The 16,540-nt window shown below is 41.7% G+C and overlaps 1 protein-coding gene across 3 annotated transcripts; it reads right to left on the bottom strand.

The window, feature by feature from the left end:
- Positions 1–9,138: 9,138 nt before the first annotated feature.
- On the bottom strand, positions 9,139–15,027 carry LOC125507268 (uncharacterized). 3 transcript variants are annotated; one of them, XM_087521503.1, is made up of 8 exons: positions 15,010–15,027; positions 14,590–14,707; positions 14,236–14,484; positions 14,031–14,114; positions 13,593–13,934; positions 13,428–13,502; positions 12,812–13,351; positions 9,139–9,992 (listed from the first exon to the last, which is right to left on the bottom strand). In XM_087521503.1, exons 2-8 carry the CDS (start codon positions 14,657–14,659, stop codon positions 9,154–9,156), a joined length of 2,199 nt encoding a protein of 732 aa, XP_087377629.1. In that variant the 5' UTR covers positions 14,660–14,707; positions 15,010–15,027; the 3' UTR covers positions 9,139–9,153. The 3 variants fall into 3 exon arrangements, with proteins under 3 accessions (XP_087377629.1, XP_087377628.1, XP_087377627.1); XM_087521502.1 differs by lacking the exon at positions 9,139–9,992 and adding an exon at positions 12,192–12,636 and having other exon boundaries at positions 13,072–13,351; XM_087521501.1 differs by lacking the exon at positions 9,139–9,992 and adding an exon at positions 12,469–12,636 and having other exon boundaries at positions 15,010–15,026.
- Between the last annotated feature and the right edge of the window lie 1,513 nt (positions 15,028–16,540).

Here is a 16,540-nt window from a genome sequence, read left to right as displayed (position 1 = left end):
TACATGCAAATGTTGAAAATTCAGAATGTTCGGGAGAGAGTAGAACAGAGAAGGGAGAGAAGGAACAACCAAGATCCAAGCTTTGTGCTACCACTCAATCACATATGGTCTACAATCTTGGTTACTCAATGTTCAGATTATTGTAATTTTTGTACCTAAAAGCTCTTAACTACATTAAGCATTTATAATTTTCAAATATTAATAGTTAAGTTCTTGAAACCCTATGAAGCAATCGCCTATACCCCATGATCTTACTACGCTTCACATAGCTGAGTTAGTGCTATGTTTTGCATGACATTCTTTGATGAATCTTCATTTGTTGGTCAATGTTATCCTGGTCTACATGGTTACATTTTTTTGTTTCAAATAATAGTGCTTTCCTCATCAATGGGTTTTGCTTAATATAAGACACATGATCGATGTCCATGAGGGGAGGAGTTCTCAGATTTCCCATTGTCAGCAGAATGGCCAGGGTCCTATTTCTTAGTTGATAGTTGGTTTCTGGTGGATCCAATCACCATTTCTTGGAAAATATTTCCTGAGCAAATGGTACAAGTGATCATGTACCAGTGCTTTCACTTGAGCCTGTAGAAGCAGTACTTGAAATGTATGGGGTCAATGATGAAGGGGTATGCTCTGTTTATATGGTCACTCTTCCATTTATTTTCCAAGGTGAAAACCATCTTCAAAGCACCCCAGCAGCCAACAACAATGCTCCTTCACCGGCAGGCTGTTTGATTTTTGGTGAACCTTTTGTGTCATTTTGATTACAGATTGGGAGGATTGTACATAGAGAGTTCCATTTTTTGGCGAACCTTTTGTATCATTTTGCTCATATATATTCGGGGAATTGTATATAGAGAGGAAGTAGCCACATCCAAGATCTTCTAATCTACAAGCAGATGATTGATGTGTGGAAATTGGGACCTCATGCAGCAAAGAACAAGGGGTGCAGGGGAACAACATCTCAATCCTCCAAGGTTCGTTAATTTCCAGCAAAACATGAATGAGTTGATTTTGTTTGACTTTCCACGTACAGGTGTGTTTCCTGTATTCTTGGTACCGTGGTAAGGAACTATTAAAATTTCAGGTTTTTCATGTACTGTCATGTTTATGCATGAGTAGCTTCATTGTACATTACTTGGACTGGCTAATTACTGTTCTATGTGAGTCTTTTTGTAATATGTTCCTCTGCATAATACTGCAGTTCAGATTATTGTATACATTGTTTTTTCATATTAATGCTTTAAGTGAGAAGTGCCAAAATGGCCTGCACAACATTTACCATTGGATAAGACCGAATTAGTTGTTAATTTTTTTCTTTTAGAGCAGAATTATTTTCTGAAGGCGAGAAGCACCAAAATAAGTATGCATGATACTTACCATTCAATAAGGTCGAAGTAGTTGTTATATCTTTCTTTCTTTTGCATTTGAAGTTGAGATATCTCCTGAATCGATGTATGACACATCGACAATACATCACTCTATTGATACGTTGGTGCTTAAACTCCTTGAATTGTTTCGTTAAAACATGAATTCTTCGTGTACATATTTAAATGTTATCGCGCACATTGAGTATTGACAGTTGTCTACATGAATTATATATTACTTTATTTCTTGGACTACAGTCTACATAGTCGCGACTGATTGAGGGGTGCGGCGTGTCGCCGCGCGGGGTAAGGTAGTATCTGCTATATATCTCAGCGGGACAAAGATAGGATGCACACCATCGGATATTCGATTTGGCTTTCTGATGTAGATGATCCTAAAATCTGGACTGCTGCATAGCATGAAGATTGCCGCTGGTGGTTGTATTTCAACCTGTATATCAAGTTCTGATGGTGTGCGAATTTTTCGAGGCCTGGCTCCATGGAGCCACTTCTCCAAAAAAAAAAATCAAAATCATAATTAAGATTTTCAAAAAAAATGATTTTTTCCATGGAAACTTATATATTTTCATTGCACACAAATATGTAAAAAAAATCATTTGAAAATATTGTGATTTGCATGCTATAAAGGAAAAAAAATCTGGCCCAACAAAAAAAAAGTCGACGCAATGTTTTTATTTGAAATGGAGACAAAAGATTTGCCTCATCTATTAATTAAGAAAGGCATAGAGTTCAAGGTCGAGCTACAACACCCAACAACAACAACAAAAATTATTACTCTCGCGACATGATTGAACCCAATTTTTTTGCCCCATGGTTACTCAAACAGAAGCCTCGTTCTTAATGTTGGCGAGAAGAACCGTCGGAGGTGCACTTTTGCATTGGAAGATCCAAGCATTTCTTTTGTTTCAAATTGTCCAAGAAATGAGCATCGAGTGGGAGGCCATTGCTTTCCTATTCAGGGTGGCCGTGTTGGATAAGGCTATCCACCATTGTTTAATGAAGTGCATGAAGTGCGAAGAGGGTGTGTCAATACCTGGAATTTGTAACTGGTCTTTGATCATTCCTCATACCCTAATGGAGAACCAACATTTGAAAAGAAGGTGTTCGGCGGTTTCCGGCTCGCGCTTGCAGAGGGGGCAAAGGCCACAATTAGGCCGCCCTCTTTTGGCCAACCTAATGGCAATCCAAAACATATTTTGGATGGCCTACCACGCCAAAACATTCACCTTTGGAGGGGCCCAAGATTTCCACACCATATGCTTCCATGGGGGAGTGGCACTAGTAGAAAACAGGGCTTTGGTTGGGGCCTGGCCGGTCCATTAGTCCCGGTTCAGTCACGAACCAGAACCCATAGGGGCATACGTCTCGGTTCGTGCGCCTAGAGGGCCGGCCGGGCCTCGGGAGGCATTTGTCCTATTTTGTGTGGACTCATTTGTCCCGGTGCTAGGAACGAACCGGGACCAATGGTCCTCGCTCCTAGCCCACAACCATTGGTCCTGGTTCGTGTCTAGAACTGGGACAGAAGGGGGCCTTTAGTCCCGGTTCCAGCCAGGAACCGGGACCAATGAGGTGGCTATATATACCCCTCGCCCGCGAGCAGAGCACTCCACTGCTCTGTTTTTCTGACCGGCGAGGGGAGAGCTTTGTGGTGCTCTAGCTCACCTCGTATGCACATGAGGTGTTCGATGAAATGCCCGAGCCACACTAGTTAAGCTTTCTTCTCTCAAAGCTCGACCTCCAAACTTCATTTTCCCCGAGATTTGTCTTAGTTTAGCGGTCCGTCACCTCCCGTCCCTGTCTTCACCGTCGTCCATCGCCCGCGCCGATCTCGTCGCCGGCACCGTCGTGGTGAGCCTCTTGTATGCACCGCATCACCTTCGCCTTCACAGGAACCCTCTTTCAGGGAGGCTCGCCGTCAACATCACCAGGATAATCTCGTCTGATCTTATATCGCAATGCACTGCATACCGGGCATGCGTTCAAATCCTCGTACGCATTGCGGTAGAGGATGCAGTCATTAGAGCATGCATGTATCTTCAGCACCTCCAATCCTAGAGGGCATATGACCTTCTTTGTTGCATACGTACTGTCGGGCAATTCGTTATCCTTTGGAAGCTTCTTCTTCAATATTTTCAGTAGCTTCTCAAATCCTTTGTCACGCACAACATTCTCTACCTTCCACTGCAGCAATTCCAGTACGTTACCGAGCTTTGTGTTGCCATCTTCGTAATTGGGGTACAACCCTTTTTTGTGATCCTCTAACATGCGATTGAACTTCAGCTTCTCCTTTTGACTCTCGCACTGTGTCCTTGCATCAACAATGACCCGGCGGCGATCATCATCACCGGGCATATCGTCTGGTTCCTCTTGATCTTCAGCAGCTTCCCCCGTTTCAGCATCATTGTATTCAGGGGCACATAGTTGTCATCGTCCTCTTCTTCTTCGTTGTCTTCCATCATAACCCCTAATTCTACGTGCTTGGTCCAAACATTATAGTGTGGCATGAAACCCTTATAAAGCAGGTGGGTGTGAAGGATTTTCTGTTCAGAGTAAGACTTCGTATTCCCACATATAGGGCTTGGACAACACATAGAACCATTCTGCTTGTTTGCCTCAGCCACTTCGAAAAAATTATGCAGGCCCTTAATGTATTCGGAGGTGTGTCTGTCACCGTACATCCATTGCAGGTTCATCTGCGTGCATTATATATAATTATGTGTGTCAAAAACCATTACAGATTCACATGGATAGATAAGTGACCAAATTAATAGAAGTTCATCACCACATTAAAACCAAAGTACATACATAGTTCTCGTTGAACAACATATAGCTCTTCAGAGCATCTAATTAAACCATACATTGAAACTATGTAAAACCTTTCAATGCAACAACAAATGCAATCATAATCACAACCAAGGTAACAATTGATTCAACGGCATAATGATACCAAGCCTCGGTATGAATGGCATATTTTTTAATCTTTCTAATCTTCAATCGCATTGCATCCATCTTGATCTTGCGATCATCGACAACATCCGCAACATGCAACTCCAATATCATCTTCTCCTCCTCAATTTTTTTATTTTTTCCTTCAAGCAATTGTTTTCTTCTTCAACTAAATTTAACCTCTCGACAATAGGGTCGGTTGGAATTTCCGGTTCACATACCTCCTAGATAAATAAAATCTATGTCATGTTGGTCGGCATAATTGTCATAAACAATAAATGAACCAAATAGTTATAAAAGATAATATATACCACATCCGAATCATAGCCAGGACGAGGGCCGACGGGGGCGGATACCGAAACCATCGCACTATATAATAACAAGCAATAATAAAAGTAAGAAAATTAGACAAGTAGCTATCCACCATTGTTTAATGAAGTGCATCAAGTGCGAAGAGGGTGTGTCAATACTTGGAATTTGTAACTGGTCTTTGATCATGCCTCATAGCCTAATGGAGAAGCAACATTTGAATAGAAGGTGTTCGGCGGTTTCCGGCTCGCGCTTGCAGAGGGGGCAAAGGCCACAATTGGGCCACCCTCTTTTGGCCAACCTAACCGCAATCCCAAAACATATTTTGGATGGCCAACCACGCCAAAACTTTCACCTCTGGAGGGGCCCAAGCCTTCCACACCGTGTGCTCCACGGGGGAGCGGGTTGAACCTTGGAACTGAGCCAAGTAGGCGGACTTGCGGTGTACTCGTCACCCTCCGTGTTCCATATGATATCATCCTCCGTGTTGTCGTCAAAGGTGGAAGGCATGAATAGTGGTCCAAAGCAAAATGAACTCCCTGAGATGCGCCATAGAGAACGTAGACATGATCTTAATTCTGGAGACCCAAGCATCCTCCTTGAGCGGCTCACGAACCTTCCAGTTTTTGGGAGTGGAGGCCTCGAAAATGAGCGGGCTGATCTCCATAGGTATGCAGCCTTGCACCCAAGGGGAGTCCCACAAAGGAGGGCGCACGCCGTTGCCCACTGTAATAGTTGTGGAGGCATAGAAAAGAGCTTTGTCCATCAGATCGCAGGGGTTGCCCATCCGAACCCACATCTTGAAAGGTGCATTTTGGAAAAAACATACTTGTCCATTTCTATATGCCACGTGTGAAAAATATAATGTTATGAAATTTTGCACATACTCCCTCCATTCCTAAATATAGGACATTTTAGAGATTTTAATACGGACTACATATGGATGTATATAGACGCATTTTGGAGTGTAGATTCACTTATTTTGCTCTGTATGTAGCCAGCATTAGAATCTCTAAAACAAGCTTATATTTAGGAACGGAGGGAGTAGACAGTATACATGTGTATGAATGTTCATAGATTCTTTTGAATTTTTCGCTATGTAGAAATTAATATTTTGAGACCAAGCTGAAGCTCGGCCTCCATTGGTCATTTGCGGTTCTAAAGCCTTTTTTACACAATACCATGTCACACATCTGTAGAGCAATAGAAGCATCTACATCCAGACCCCCTATACCCACCCCAAATTTCTGTATATTTCTGCTCATTAACCAGACGAGTTTGGTTTATATCTTGAGCATCTGAACTGTGACTCCTCATGCGCTATCTTGGAACGTACCTTCACGTTTTGAAAATTAATTGTTGCCAGGTATACAAGTTTTATTGTTTGATGAGGTCTTCACCCTTACTATCCAGCTACAACATGTCATCTCCATAAATCCAACCAACTGTGCATGTAGAGTGGTGTAGTTTTATATGCCAGTTGCCATGACCACGTAACTTTTTTCAATACAGGGATTCGTCCAAATTGATTGATTAAGTTGGCGGCAAAGTGAACAGGGAGTAAACAATCTCACAGATAATTTGCTCATAGTTATCTTATCCCTACTGTCAACATTACTCGTTGTCTACATGATAGTCGAGCACAACACATCACACTATGGGCTTAGGAGGTGTCAAGATTAGTATCGTGCTATTACTTCAGTTCCCACAATAGTAGCACAATGACGACAGCACAGCGCTTGGAGCTGGAACTGGCTCGCTACACGAGAGTGGCGATAGAGCGGACGAGCTCGCCTGCTCTCGCTATTGTGTACCAATGGGACAAGGGCGCGTCGGTTCGTATATTAAATGCGATCGCAGTAAAACAGTGTCATACGGTGCCGCCACTGACGGTCGATAACGTCTAGCGACCGTGCAGGCCGTCACACAAACGCCGTTTTCGTAAGGCTGGTCATAGTGAGAGTAATTTACCAAGTAACATAGCGCATTTTAAGACAGGTTTGCTTATGTGACATAGAATTAATGAGGAAAGTAGTGTTTGGAGTAACATAATATGTTACTGTAACATAATGCAACCCAAAGAAAAATGAGACTATGATGTAATAAATGCTATCATCTACTTGTATGTTATTTTGCACTATAAAGATAACAAAGACTAGTGTCATACTAGTTAAAGGCACGTGCTTTGCACGTGTGCGTTCTTAATTAAAAACATCATACATGAAGAAAATTTTAAATACAGACGATGCACTTTGACAAACCTCTTGCCAACTTACAATGTCCCTGGACAAATTTGATTTTCTTATATTTTCAAAACATGCATAGAGTAATTTTGGTTAACACTTACTCCATCTGTAAATTAATATAAGAGTGTTTAGATCACTAAAGTAGTGATCTAAATGCTCTTAAATTAGTTTACGGAGGGAGTACTTGACAAACTTACAATTTCCCGCAAAAAAAAGAGAGAGACAAACTTGAAGTAAACATTCTCAAAACAGTAAGTTACATCATGGGATTAAAGTTTGTTCAAGAAATAATCATCACCGCGCATTCTACATCACTTGGATGTACATGAAATGTAATGCATTCTACCTTGCATAATATTTATTGTCAACAAAAAAATGGATATGTGTCGGTCCATATATACTTTTTTAGTAGTCTATATCAGTCCATATACAGTCCTAAAATTCATGGGGAAAACGTGAGAATAGCCTGTTCCACTTGACCTTCTGTTTTTCCCCAAATTTTTATTTGTTTCTATATTTTTTATTTTTAACAAATTTGTTTTTTATTTGAGGGGAGATCGTTGGACCTTCTGCAGGCTAAAATATGGATTTGGGCTAACATTTGGCCAGACGGGCCTTGAAGCCTGCCACTGGGCTAGCTGTATGGAGCCCCACTCAAAAACGCGAACCAGGTCCTCCTGCCTCTGGCTGTCGAGCGGAGTTCTATAAAATGAAAGACTGTCGTTGTCTCAAAAAAAAAAGACTGTCGAGCGGAGCGCCGCCGCGCTGCCGCACCTTCTCCCGTCCCCGCCGACCCGCCGAACGCCGACCCTAGGACTCCCACGCCGCTGGCGCAGCGCACGACCCGGCCATTGGATATCGTGCTGGACTCGCCCAGTCGTCATCAGCAGGCACAGCGGCTCCTGAATTCAGCAGCCACGGCCGCACACAACACACGCCGGTAGGCGGCACACTTCATGCCTCCGAGCGATGGCGCAGGTGAGTAGCACCGACCGTAGCATCACTACATCAACATTCGGCATTTAGCAGGCATCAGCATGGTTTGTTCTCCAATTTCGGATTTTATCGGATGTCTCTGAGGGGATTCAATTTCTGATTTTTTTTCCAATTAAAGAACGAAGAATAAGATTGATGGTTGTGATCCTTTTTTTGATAGAGAAGTGTGAAAATTGTTGATTTGTAGGTTCCAAAAATAAAGAATAAGCGTGGTGATTGAAACATTTGTGCCCCCATTTGTTGCTTACAAAAAAAATCATATAGTTAAATTGTAATTGTTTCTATGTCCTTTCAATGTAACTAAATATATTGGATGTTGCCAATACTAAGAACAATTTTTAGGTTCGTTGTCATTATTGTGAATTTTCATATCTTGTATTTGTAGCTTCTGCAGGTGTAATTTCAAGGTATCACCATGGCGAGATCCTCTTTGCTGATAACCAGGAACGTGAGAATTGTTTCGATGCTGAAAACTCTGAAGTGAGCACTGTGAAGTATGATATGCACTTGACGCTGGATCATTGCACTACCCCATTGAGTTTGAATATGATTCTGCTAACTCTGATGTAGCGCCAGCATGTAGAAGCTACAACATCTACGCTGATGTTCGTAACCTTCGTTCCTGGTTTATCACCTGTGTAAGTTCCTGAAAATTGGTAGGCAACGCGCTGGTTCTGTTCATGTTCTTGCTGCCCAGGCACATCAGATTAGAATTAGTAATCTATCTATGGATGGGGCATGTCCCTCCATTGTTGAGTTGGTTTGTAATGACTCTGTAATTGATTTCGTATGACTAAAGCAAAATGGTTTGTGCTCCCTTCTGTTGACCGGATGATTCTGTTGTATGTTAAAACTGAAAAATGTCAGTATATTGCATATACATGTGAAGCCCAATGGCTCGTATAATAAAGAATGATATTTGCTCACTTATGTTGCTGGATTTTTGCTATATGCAATAACTGAAAAAGGAATGGTACATCTATAAGACTTGAGTATTGTATATGCTAGAATAATACCACTGCAAATATATCTTTTGGTACATAATAACTCTCACAGGGACAAGCTAATGACTGAAACCCTATATAACATTATATTTCCCGGGTAGTACTATTTACAGGAATACAACCATATTAGGAACATCACACGGCAATACACATCATGTACATGAATTATACCAAAACATCCCTGTAGACAATATTTTTTGTGCTTTTCCCTGATGGGTCAATATCCTTATTTGGTTTTGCAAGTACTCTAGTTGTTTGTCTTCATATCCCTCTAGACAGAGCGACATAGAGTTGGCCATGAGAGAACACCGGCTCAGGAAGATAGATGCCAACATTTGGGATGGTTTGACCCTGGGCTTTGTTGATTGTCATGGCAAAACTAAGCCGAATTGGAAATTGCTTTCTTTTAAACTTGAAGGGGAGAACATCATCCTCTGAAGGATAGAGAGGAATTCGTGGAAGGAACACTCGCTTCCCAGCATATTGTCCGCCAATAATTTCTGCATCAATAGCGTTCTCTTGAAATGCCTTAATGATAAGCCTTGTACCATTGCATAAACCATTAGAAGGATCAAGGTTGCGAATCAAAATAACAGGGCAGTTGATCTTCAATCTGAGAATATGTGGAGGAAGGCCATTAGGTGTGAGTGAATTTAGGAACTCAGGTTGATAGTGATTATGTGGATCATCAACCACTGAGTCAAAACTGTAATAGACCTTTTCTTCTCCAGGAAATCGGTCAATAAGCATATCATTTAACTCATCCACATATTCATTCTTTGTGGAAAGAATTGCACGTGCACTAATATAGGACGGTGAGTTTCCATTTTTGTCCATTAGAGGAAAGATGTCATCAATTAACTTACTAACAGAGGCCTTCAAATCCGTGTAACCTATAACAATTTCTTCAGGCAGGCGCACATATTCTTGACCAATTGATTCCTCTTCACCGTTACCAATTCTAAGGAGAAAATCAGAGAACCATGGATCAAACAAAGCCCTCATATTGCGCCAAAGTTTGATATGTTTTATGTCTTGCCAAAGATAAGACTTCTTTAGTGTAGCATCTGTAATTTGTGCTCTAGTGCCATGCCTCACCACTGGAAGAACCTGTCTAAAATCACCTCCAAACACTACTACTTTTCCTCCAAAGGGTGATCCACAACCGGTGATATCTCGCAGGGATCTATCAAGTGCCTTCACAGCTTGACGCTTTGTCATAGCAACTTCGTCCCAAATTATTAAAGACGACCTCGTGAGTAATTCTGCAGTTCCACTCTGTTTACTGAAGTTGCACATGTTGTCATCCTGAATATTAATGGGAATTTTGAACCTGGAATGTGCTGTTCTACCGCCAGGCATGATAGACGCAGCAATGCCTGACGTTGCTGTTGCGATAGCTATTCGCCCCATCGATCGCACTTTAGCGAGCAAAGCCTTATAAAGGTACGTTTTTCCTGTACCTCCCGGACCATCTATGAAAAAAACCATACTCTTCTGGTGCAAGACATGAGTCATTATCTCATCAAAAGCAAGTCGCTGCTCATTGTTTAGCTTGTTATACAAATCCAAGTGTTCCTGCTCAACCTCAATAAACATCTCATCATATAATTCTCTCCAATCTAAGCTCTCCAAATCATTATCATCCAATAAGCAGGGCAAGTCAAAGTTCTTTATGTCCTTTCCCATTGAATATAACAAACTTCTAAGATCTTTAAGCACCATCTGATCAATTACTTCAGCATTTACATTTTCTCTTCGAAAATCATCACCCATGGCTTCAAAATGCTTGTCCCACAGTTCAAGGACATTTGTTACCTCGTAGAAAACTGAAATTGTTGCAAAAAGTCTTCTAAGTGCAGATGGCATTTGAAATGCCGCAGCCTCGCTGAGACAATCAGAAATACTACGATCATCCTCAATGAGACCCCTTCTCTGTGCAGCCTCTCTAAATGTCGAGAAAATAACACCATCAACAGTTCGTAGATCCTCAAATGATTTGGCTCCCCTCACATGATTTAGTAGTATCCTCAAATAATAACGCTCTCCTTCAGCAGGGTGCGCAGACACAAGTCTACCAATCTGAATTCGTTTCTGCTTGCGACGTCTCCAATTCTTGCAACTGCTATCCCACACAAAATATTCTGGAAACTCCTTGTACAAGAAATTCCTTGCAAAAATATCAACAGAATTCATTCTAAAATATTCACTAAGCATTGTTTTTCAAGATGATTCTCTGCGTAACACGCTATCCAAATTATCAGAATCTTCATAATGCACAAGATGCATATTTGGCAAATGGACCTGTAACTGCAAAACTGGAGGTGACATCTCACTTAGATTGAAAGAATAAATCCTCCATATAGCCTCTGGAGGTGATATAAACCTTGCATCCCTATATTCGCGAATCTCATCAATAAAAACATTATCTCCTCTGGACTCAATGACAAAGGATGCGCGATCATGACCTTTGTAGATGTATTTAAATAAATATTTAACGGCCTTAATGCTAGAGCAAACTTCTACATTTATATGGCAATTATATCGCATAAGTAGAGATGGACTATAAGGAACAACCCATCTATTGTCCAAGACCGCACCCCTAATGCGAACTCGACAACCATCATCCCTCCGTCTATAAATTGGATATGAGTCCTTTCCTTGTAGTGTTGTCTCTGAGAATGTCCGTGGATAATGGTATCTACAACTTCCATTTTCCATGCAAGTATTTTTACTGTTGAGAACTCCGCATGGTCCATGCATCATGTGCTTAATAACTAAAGCATGCAGTACAGGGTATTTGTCTTTATCTGGGATCTCTGCTGATATTATCTCATCATATTGATCTGGATTAGTAATCTTGCAAGTTGACTTCAGAATAATTAAGAAGTGTGCATGCGGTAGGCCTCTCTTATGAAATTCTATTACATGAACATGTGCAACAACTTCACCAAATAATTTCCTCTTGAATAAAAGATCTTTAAGATCCTCCAACTTTGCCTTGAAGACCCGTGCTACCAAATCTGGACGATCTTGTGGCGATTGACCTGGTTCCAGCTCTCTAGTTATCTCTTCCCATTGCGGGTTGCAAGTCATTGTAATGAATAAGTCTGGCTTTCCAAACCGTTGGACCAATGCCATTGCATCTAGATACCTTCGGCGCATGTCTCTTGGTCCTCCAATAAATTTTGGGGGGAGCACAATACGCTTTCCAGTCATGCATGCACGTGTCTCACCGGCTACAACACTATCAACCAATCCTTGATATAAATCTGCACGTATGAGAACCTGAGTTGACTGTTGTAAATAGAAAGCCAACCTTATTGATTCAATCTTGATGTACATATCAACAATATACTGTTGAGTTAATCTCTTTCCAAATAGTAAGACGTTGAACTCGCCATCTCGGATTTGTAACTTATAACAATAATATTCCCTTGGTGATACACAAGAACCAGAGCTCTTTTCCACTCCTGCATTCAAGGCAAGTTATGGTTAGATAAATGAATCTGAAACAAAGTAATCAAGCAAAAAAAAACTTGAAAAAAAAACTTGCCTTCTTCGCTGAGAGCATCTGCTTGATCATTTCTCTTCCTCTTACCATGGGGAGCAACTTTTGGTAAATTCAGGTTCCATCCAACTTCCCCATTCGGGAAAAAAAGTGGATATGACAATGGATCATAGCAACCATGGTATGCTTTTATGTATTGTGGTTTGTCCGATTTACCGTAAACCATGATACTCCTGTCAAAATAACTTCGAGGATTATTTCCCTCGACCCAAATTGCTGCTACTTGTGATGTTGTCGGAGCATTATATACTCTTTGATCTAAGGCAATATTTGTGTTGAGCTCAATATTATATTCATCAAGGTTTGGAATAGAACCAAGGTTTCTAAATATTTGTGCATAAGGATTACTTGAAAGTATATTCACCAACTTCCGGATCAGAGTTTGGTCAAGGTTTGGCGAGTGAAGAAATCTTTGTTGCAAATCTGCATCCGTGTCATAGAAGTATAACTGTAAATGCTTGGGGCCATCTTCTTTTGGAACCAACTGGTCAATACGGTGATAAATTTGGCCCTGTGCGCGAAAGGTGTATACTCCAGACCTCCTATTGCAGAATCTTTGGTCCAAGATCACACCAAGAGAGGTAAAAGAGAAATGAGAATTGAAGTACCGTATATGATCTTGGAAGTATTTTGCATTTGGATCCTGGCTCGTGTACAACTGACGCAATTCATCAGGAACCACTGGGGTTACTATCTTTACTTTTCCATTCATGCAACAAAATGTTGGCGTCTCATATTGGAACCTTTTCGCATTGCAATGTCTACAGTTGGGCACTCGCTCTAGAAAATGATAGCCACGGGGCAATTTATGATATATATGATCATATGGATCTGCTTGTATGCATTTTGTGACATGCTTTGGCTCTTGATATGATTCAAAGTCAAGACCTGTGTTTTTCAAAAGTAATTTAGTAAGTATTACAAAAATTGAGAATCATTGATGAAAATATCAGTCAATACTTACATGGTCTATTATACATTAGACTCTCATCATTCACATCATCGTACTCAATAGAGTCTTCAGTATTTGCCAGATATTCTGTTAAAAATTATCTCTAGTTGTCAATAGATGAAATACTTGCTATGTGCAACATATAATTAAATCATTGTTATTTATGACTAACATTACCATGAATGGCAGGAAAAGAATCCTGGGGCACATAAATGAGGTCTTCATGCAAGTTGTTGGTCTCTCTGCCACGATCCCGTGCAGTACTACAACTTTCTTTTTCTGGCCTCTGTCTTTTATTATGGCCACAAATCTCTTGTACGTGTGTTTCTTCTTGATCATGTGACAGTTCTGAGTGCATGTTGACGCAACGATGTCGCTTACGCTGACGTACATTTTTCAATTCATATTTTGCAGCTTGATCTTCCGAGGATATTGATGATAAATATATGCCAGATGGACTGATGGTGAATCGAGTTCCAGCTTTTGGACGACTTGTGCCAGAACCACCAACATCCGCCACTGTTTTAAGGAAAAAGGGTCAACGACAGTGTGATGAAATATACAAAAAAATAAATTTTGATATTTGATATTTGTTAATTCATTACGTATCACAACCTTGTTTTCCTTTTGATGAAGACCCCAGTTGAGTAAATACCGAATCATGCTTCTCATAGTTTGAACTGGCCACGACTTCCTTTCCTGTAATGTAGGTTCAACCTTATCCCGTCAAAAATTATACATCATATATTAAAAAGGTAAATGAACATTCAATGGTCATTGATAATATTAGAAATGAATATTTTGTCGATTAGAACAGTACCTGTCATGCATATGTTCTTATTAGCTCTTGTATTTTTCTGCTGGGGTGCTGGTTGTGTATTACTACAACTTGCGCTGCACTCACGCCTCATTCTTTTGTACTCACGATTCCTTTGCAAATAGGCTTCCCTCTGATATGGAGTCATTTGCAAGTATCTATCCCGGTCATGGTAACGCTTACGCTGGGAAGAATTCATTTGCGTAGCATTTCTGGTTTCAACTAAAGGATCATTCTGCTCTCCAACGACAGCTAATATTTCCCCACAAAACAAAACAAACAAAAAACAAATAGTATGTCAAGGCAAAGGATTGATAAGGATAATAATTAGATATCAAGATAATAAAAAAAACTTACAGTAGTTCCTTTTTGGTGAAGTTGTTGGGTGAACATTTGTAATATCTCTGAATGGAACCCGGCCTTCCATCTTGTCGATTTTACTTGATTTTGTAAGCCAAGTGTTTTCAACCACAACCTACAGTATAAGCATTAGACCATTTTTTAGGTTACCAAACCCAAGGAAAATAATTAAAGCATATACAAATTTACAAATAGCCATGAGACATGAACAGAATGAACATATGTTGCATTGCCTTTCATAGTGTACTGTTTGGACAAAAACACAAACACCTTGCGTGCAAGAAAAGTAAAAAAATCAGCAAGCTACAATCGGACCAGTGGATTTGTATTTCATATCATTGTAAGCAAGAAGAATCACTTGCAGAACATTCTCACGCAGCAAAATTCCCAAAGGAGCAGAAGAATCAGCAACCTCACCTGTGATCAGCGGCACCTGTGGTCAGCTGGCCGTAGATGGATGTCCAACTACTCTGAGCCTGGAATCACCAGGCGCAAACAAATTTCGAAGCAAGCCACAGACTGCAAGGAGACAGGGCTGGAGATGCAATCTGGACGTGGAGGTGATTCGGAGGTGCTGCCGTGCTGGGTGTGTGGACGGGGGGATGGACCAATGGAGCTGGTGGTGTGTGACCCGCGGGCTAGAGAAATTGGAATACTGGATACAGAGCATCCAGATTACAGGGGAAAGATCAGCGTGAGGAGGTTGGCGGGGAATTAATTTGCCAGAGCCTGGAGGCTACCGTGGGTCGTGGAGTTCTCTAGAAGCGCGGCTCATTTTCAGGTTTGGCGGGATTGCGTGGGCGACGAATCCGGGTGATACAGGCCGTTCGATTTAATAAGTTGACGGCCACAGATGATTCCATCTTGGATGTGGCGGGTAAAACAAGAGAGAAGAGGGCAGATTCAAATATTCAAAAAATCGTGTACTATAGTAGTAGAGATGCATGACACTAGTCTAAGTTACTCCCCACTATGACTAGCCTAACGGATAAGCATCAATGACTTCGTGGGTCCACTTCTCCACCCTCCACCTCCCACCTCCCCGACACTTTCGTAAAAAAAATCCATCTCTTCAGCCGCCGCACGAGGCGAGCAACTCAGGGCTACGGCGATGGCGGAGGCGGGAGGCGACGGGTCACTCCGGATCCGCCACCGCCCGGCGGAGGTGAGGCCGCGTCGCTCGGATCCGCCGTCACCGAAGCAGAGCAGCGCAGCACCGCCTGGATCCGCCGCCTCCAGACGAGCATCATGAAGTAGGCCGACGGCTCCCGAGTAGGAGACACGCCGCCGCGAGACGAGACCGCGCAGCCGTCCTCATCCTGACGACGGCGACGGAGAGGTCCTGGCCGGGGGGATGGAGGTGGGGGCTGGGGGTGGCGGCGCTAGGTTACTCCCAAGTCGCTCGCTTGGGAGCGACACGGGAGTCGGGGGCAAGCCCGTACAACTTGAGCCTAGACTCAATGAAAAAATTTCTTTGATGTGAACCAAATGATATCTCGTTTCCTATTCCTACTCATAGGATTTGAGTTACATGTCATCTCATTTCCTACAAATTTCCTATTCCTACGATAATCCTATCCTATGAACCAAAAGAGGCCAAACTTGCACACACAAAGTCATGATATCACAGGATACCAGATGGTATGAGCTGGTGTTGTTGTCTTCAGTACATAGTTTATTTTCCTATGATGAAAGACTGATATACAATGTTTATTTTTGCAGTTTTTTGTCCCTGTCATTCTGGAATCTAGATCATGGATGGGCTGCATACATGTGGGATATGCTGAAGGAGATTCATGTTCTGGACTCATTGTGTGCTCAAGTTGCTGGAGGAGTACAGCGGCATATGATCCACCAGGAAGCTGCCTCACAGATTTACTCGGCATTATTCAGCTGCCTACAATGAGTTCTTTGCGAAATGGCATCGCCCAGCTGATAGATGGAAGGG

The sequence above is a fragment of the Triticum urartu genome, chromosome 5A, assembly GCF_056163025.1.
Source record: "Triticum urartu cultivar PI428250 chromosome 5A, HENAU_Tu73, whole genome shotgun sequence".
In the NCBI taxonomy this organism is placed as follows: Eukaryota; Viridiplantae; Streptophyta; class Magnoliopsida; order Poales; family Poaceae; genus Triticum; species Triticum urartu.
Note: the sequence above shows the minus strand (reverse complement) of the source record. Positions and strands in the feature narration are given on the sequence as shown.

Coding starts and splice junctions, on each gene's coding strand:
- LOC125507268 (XM_087521503.1), bottom strand. CDS start 14,659: ATGGAAGGCCGGGTTCCATTCAGAGATATTACAAATGTTCACCCAACA. Junction 14,115..14,235: donor TAAGAACATATGCATGACAG/GTACTGTTCTAA, acceptor CCTACATTACAG/GAAAGGAAGTCGTGGCCAGT. Junction 13,935..14,030: donor TTCATCAAAAGGAAAACAAG/GTTGTGATACGT, acceptor TCCTTAAAACAG/TGGCGGATGTTGGTGGTTCT.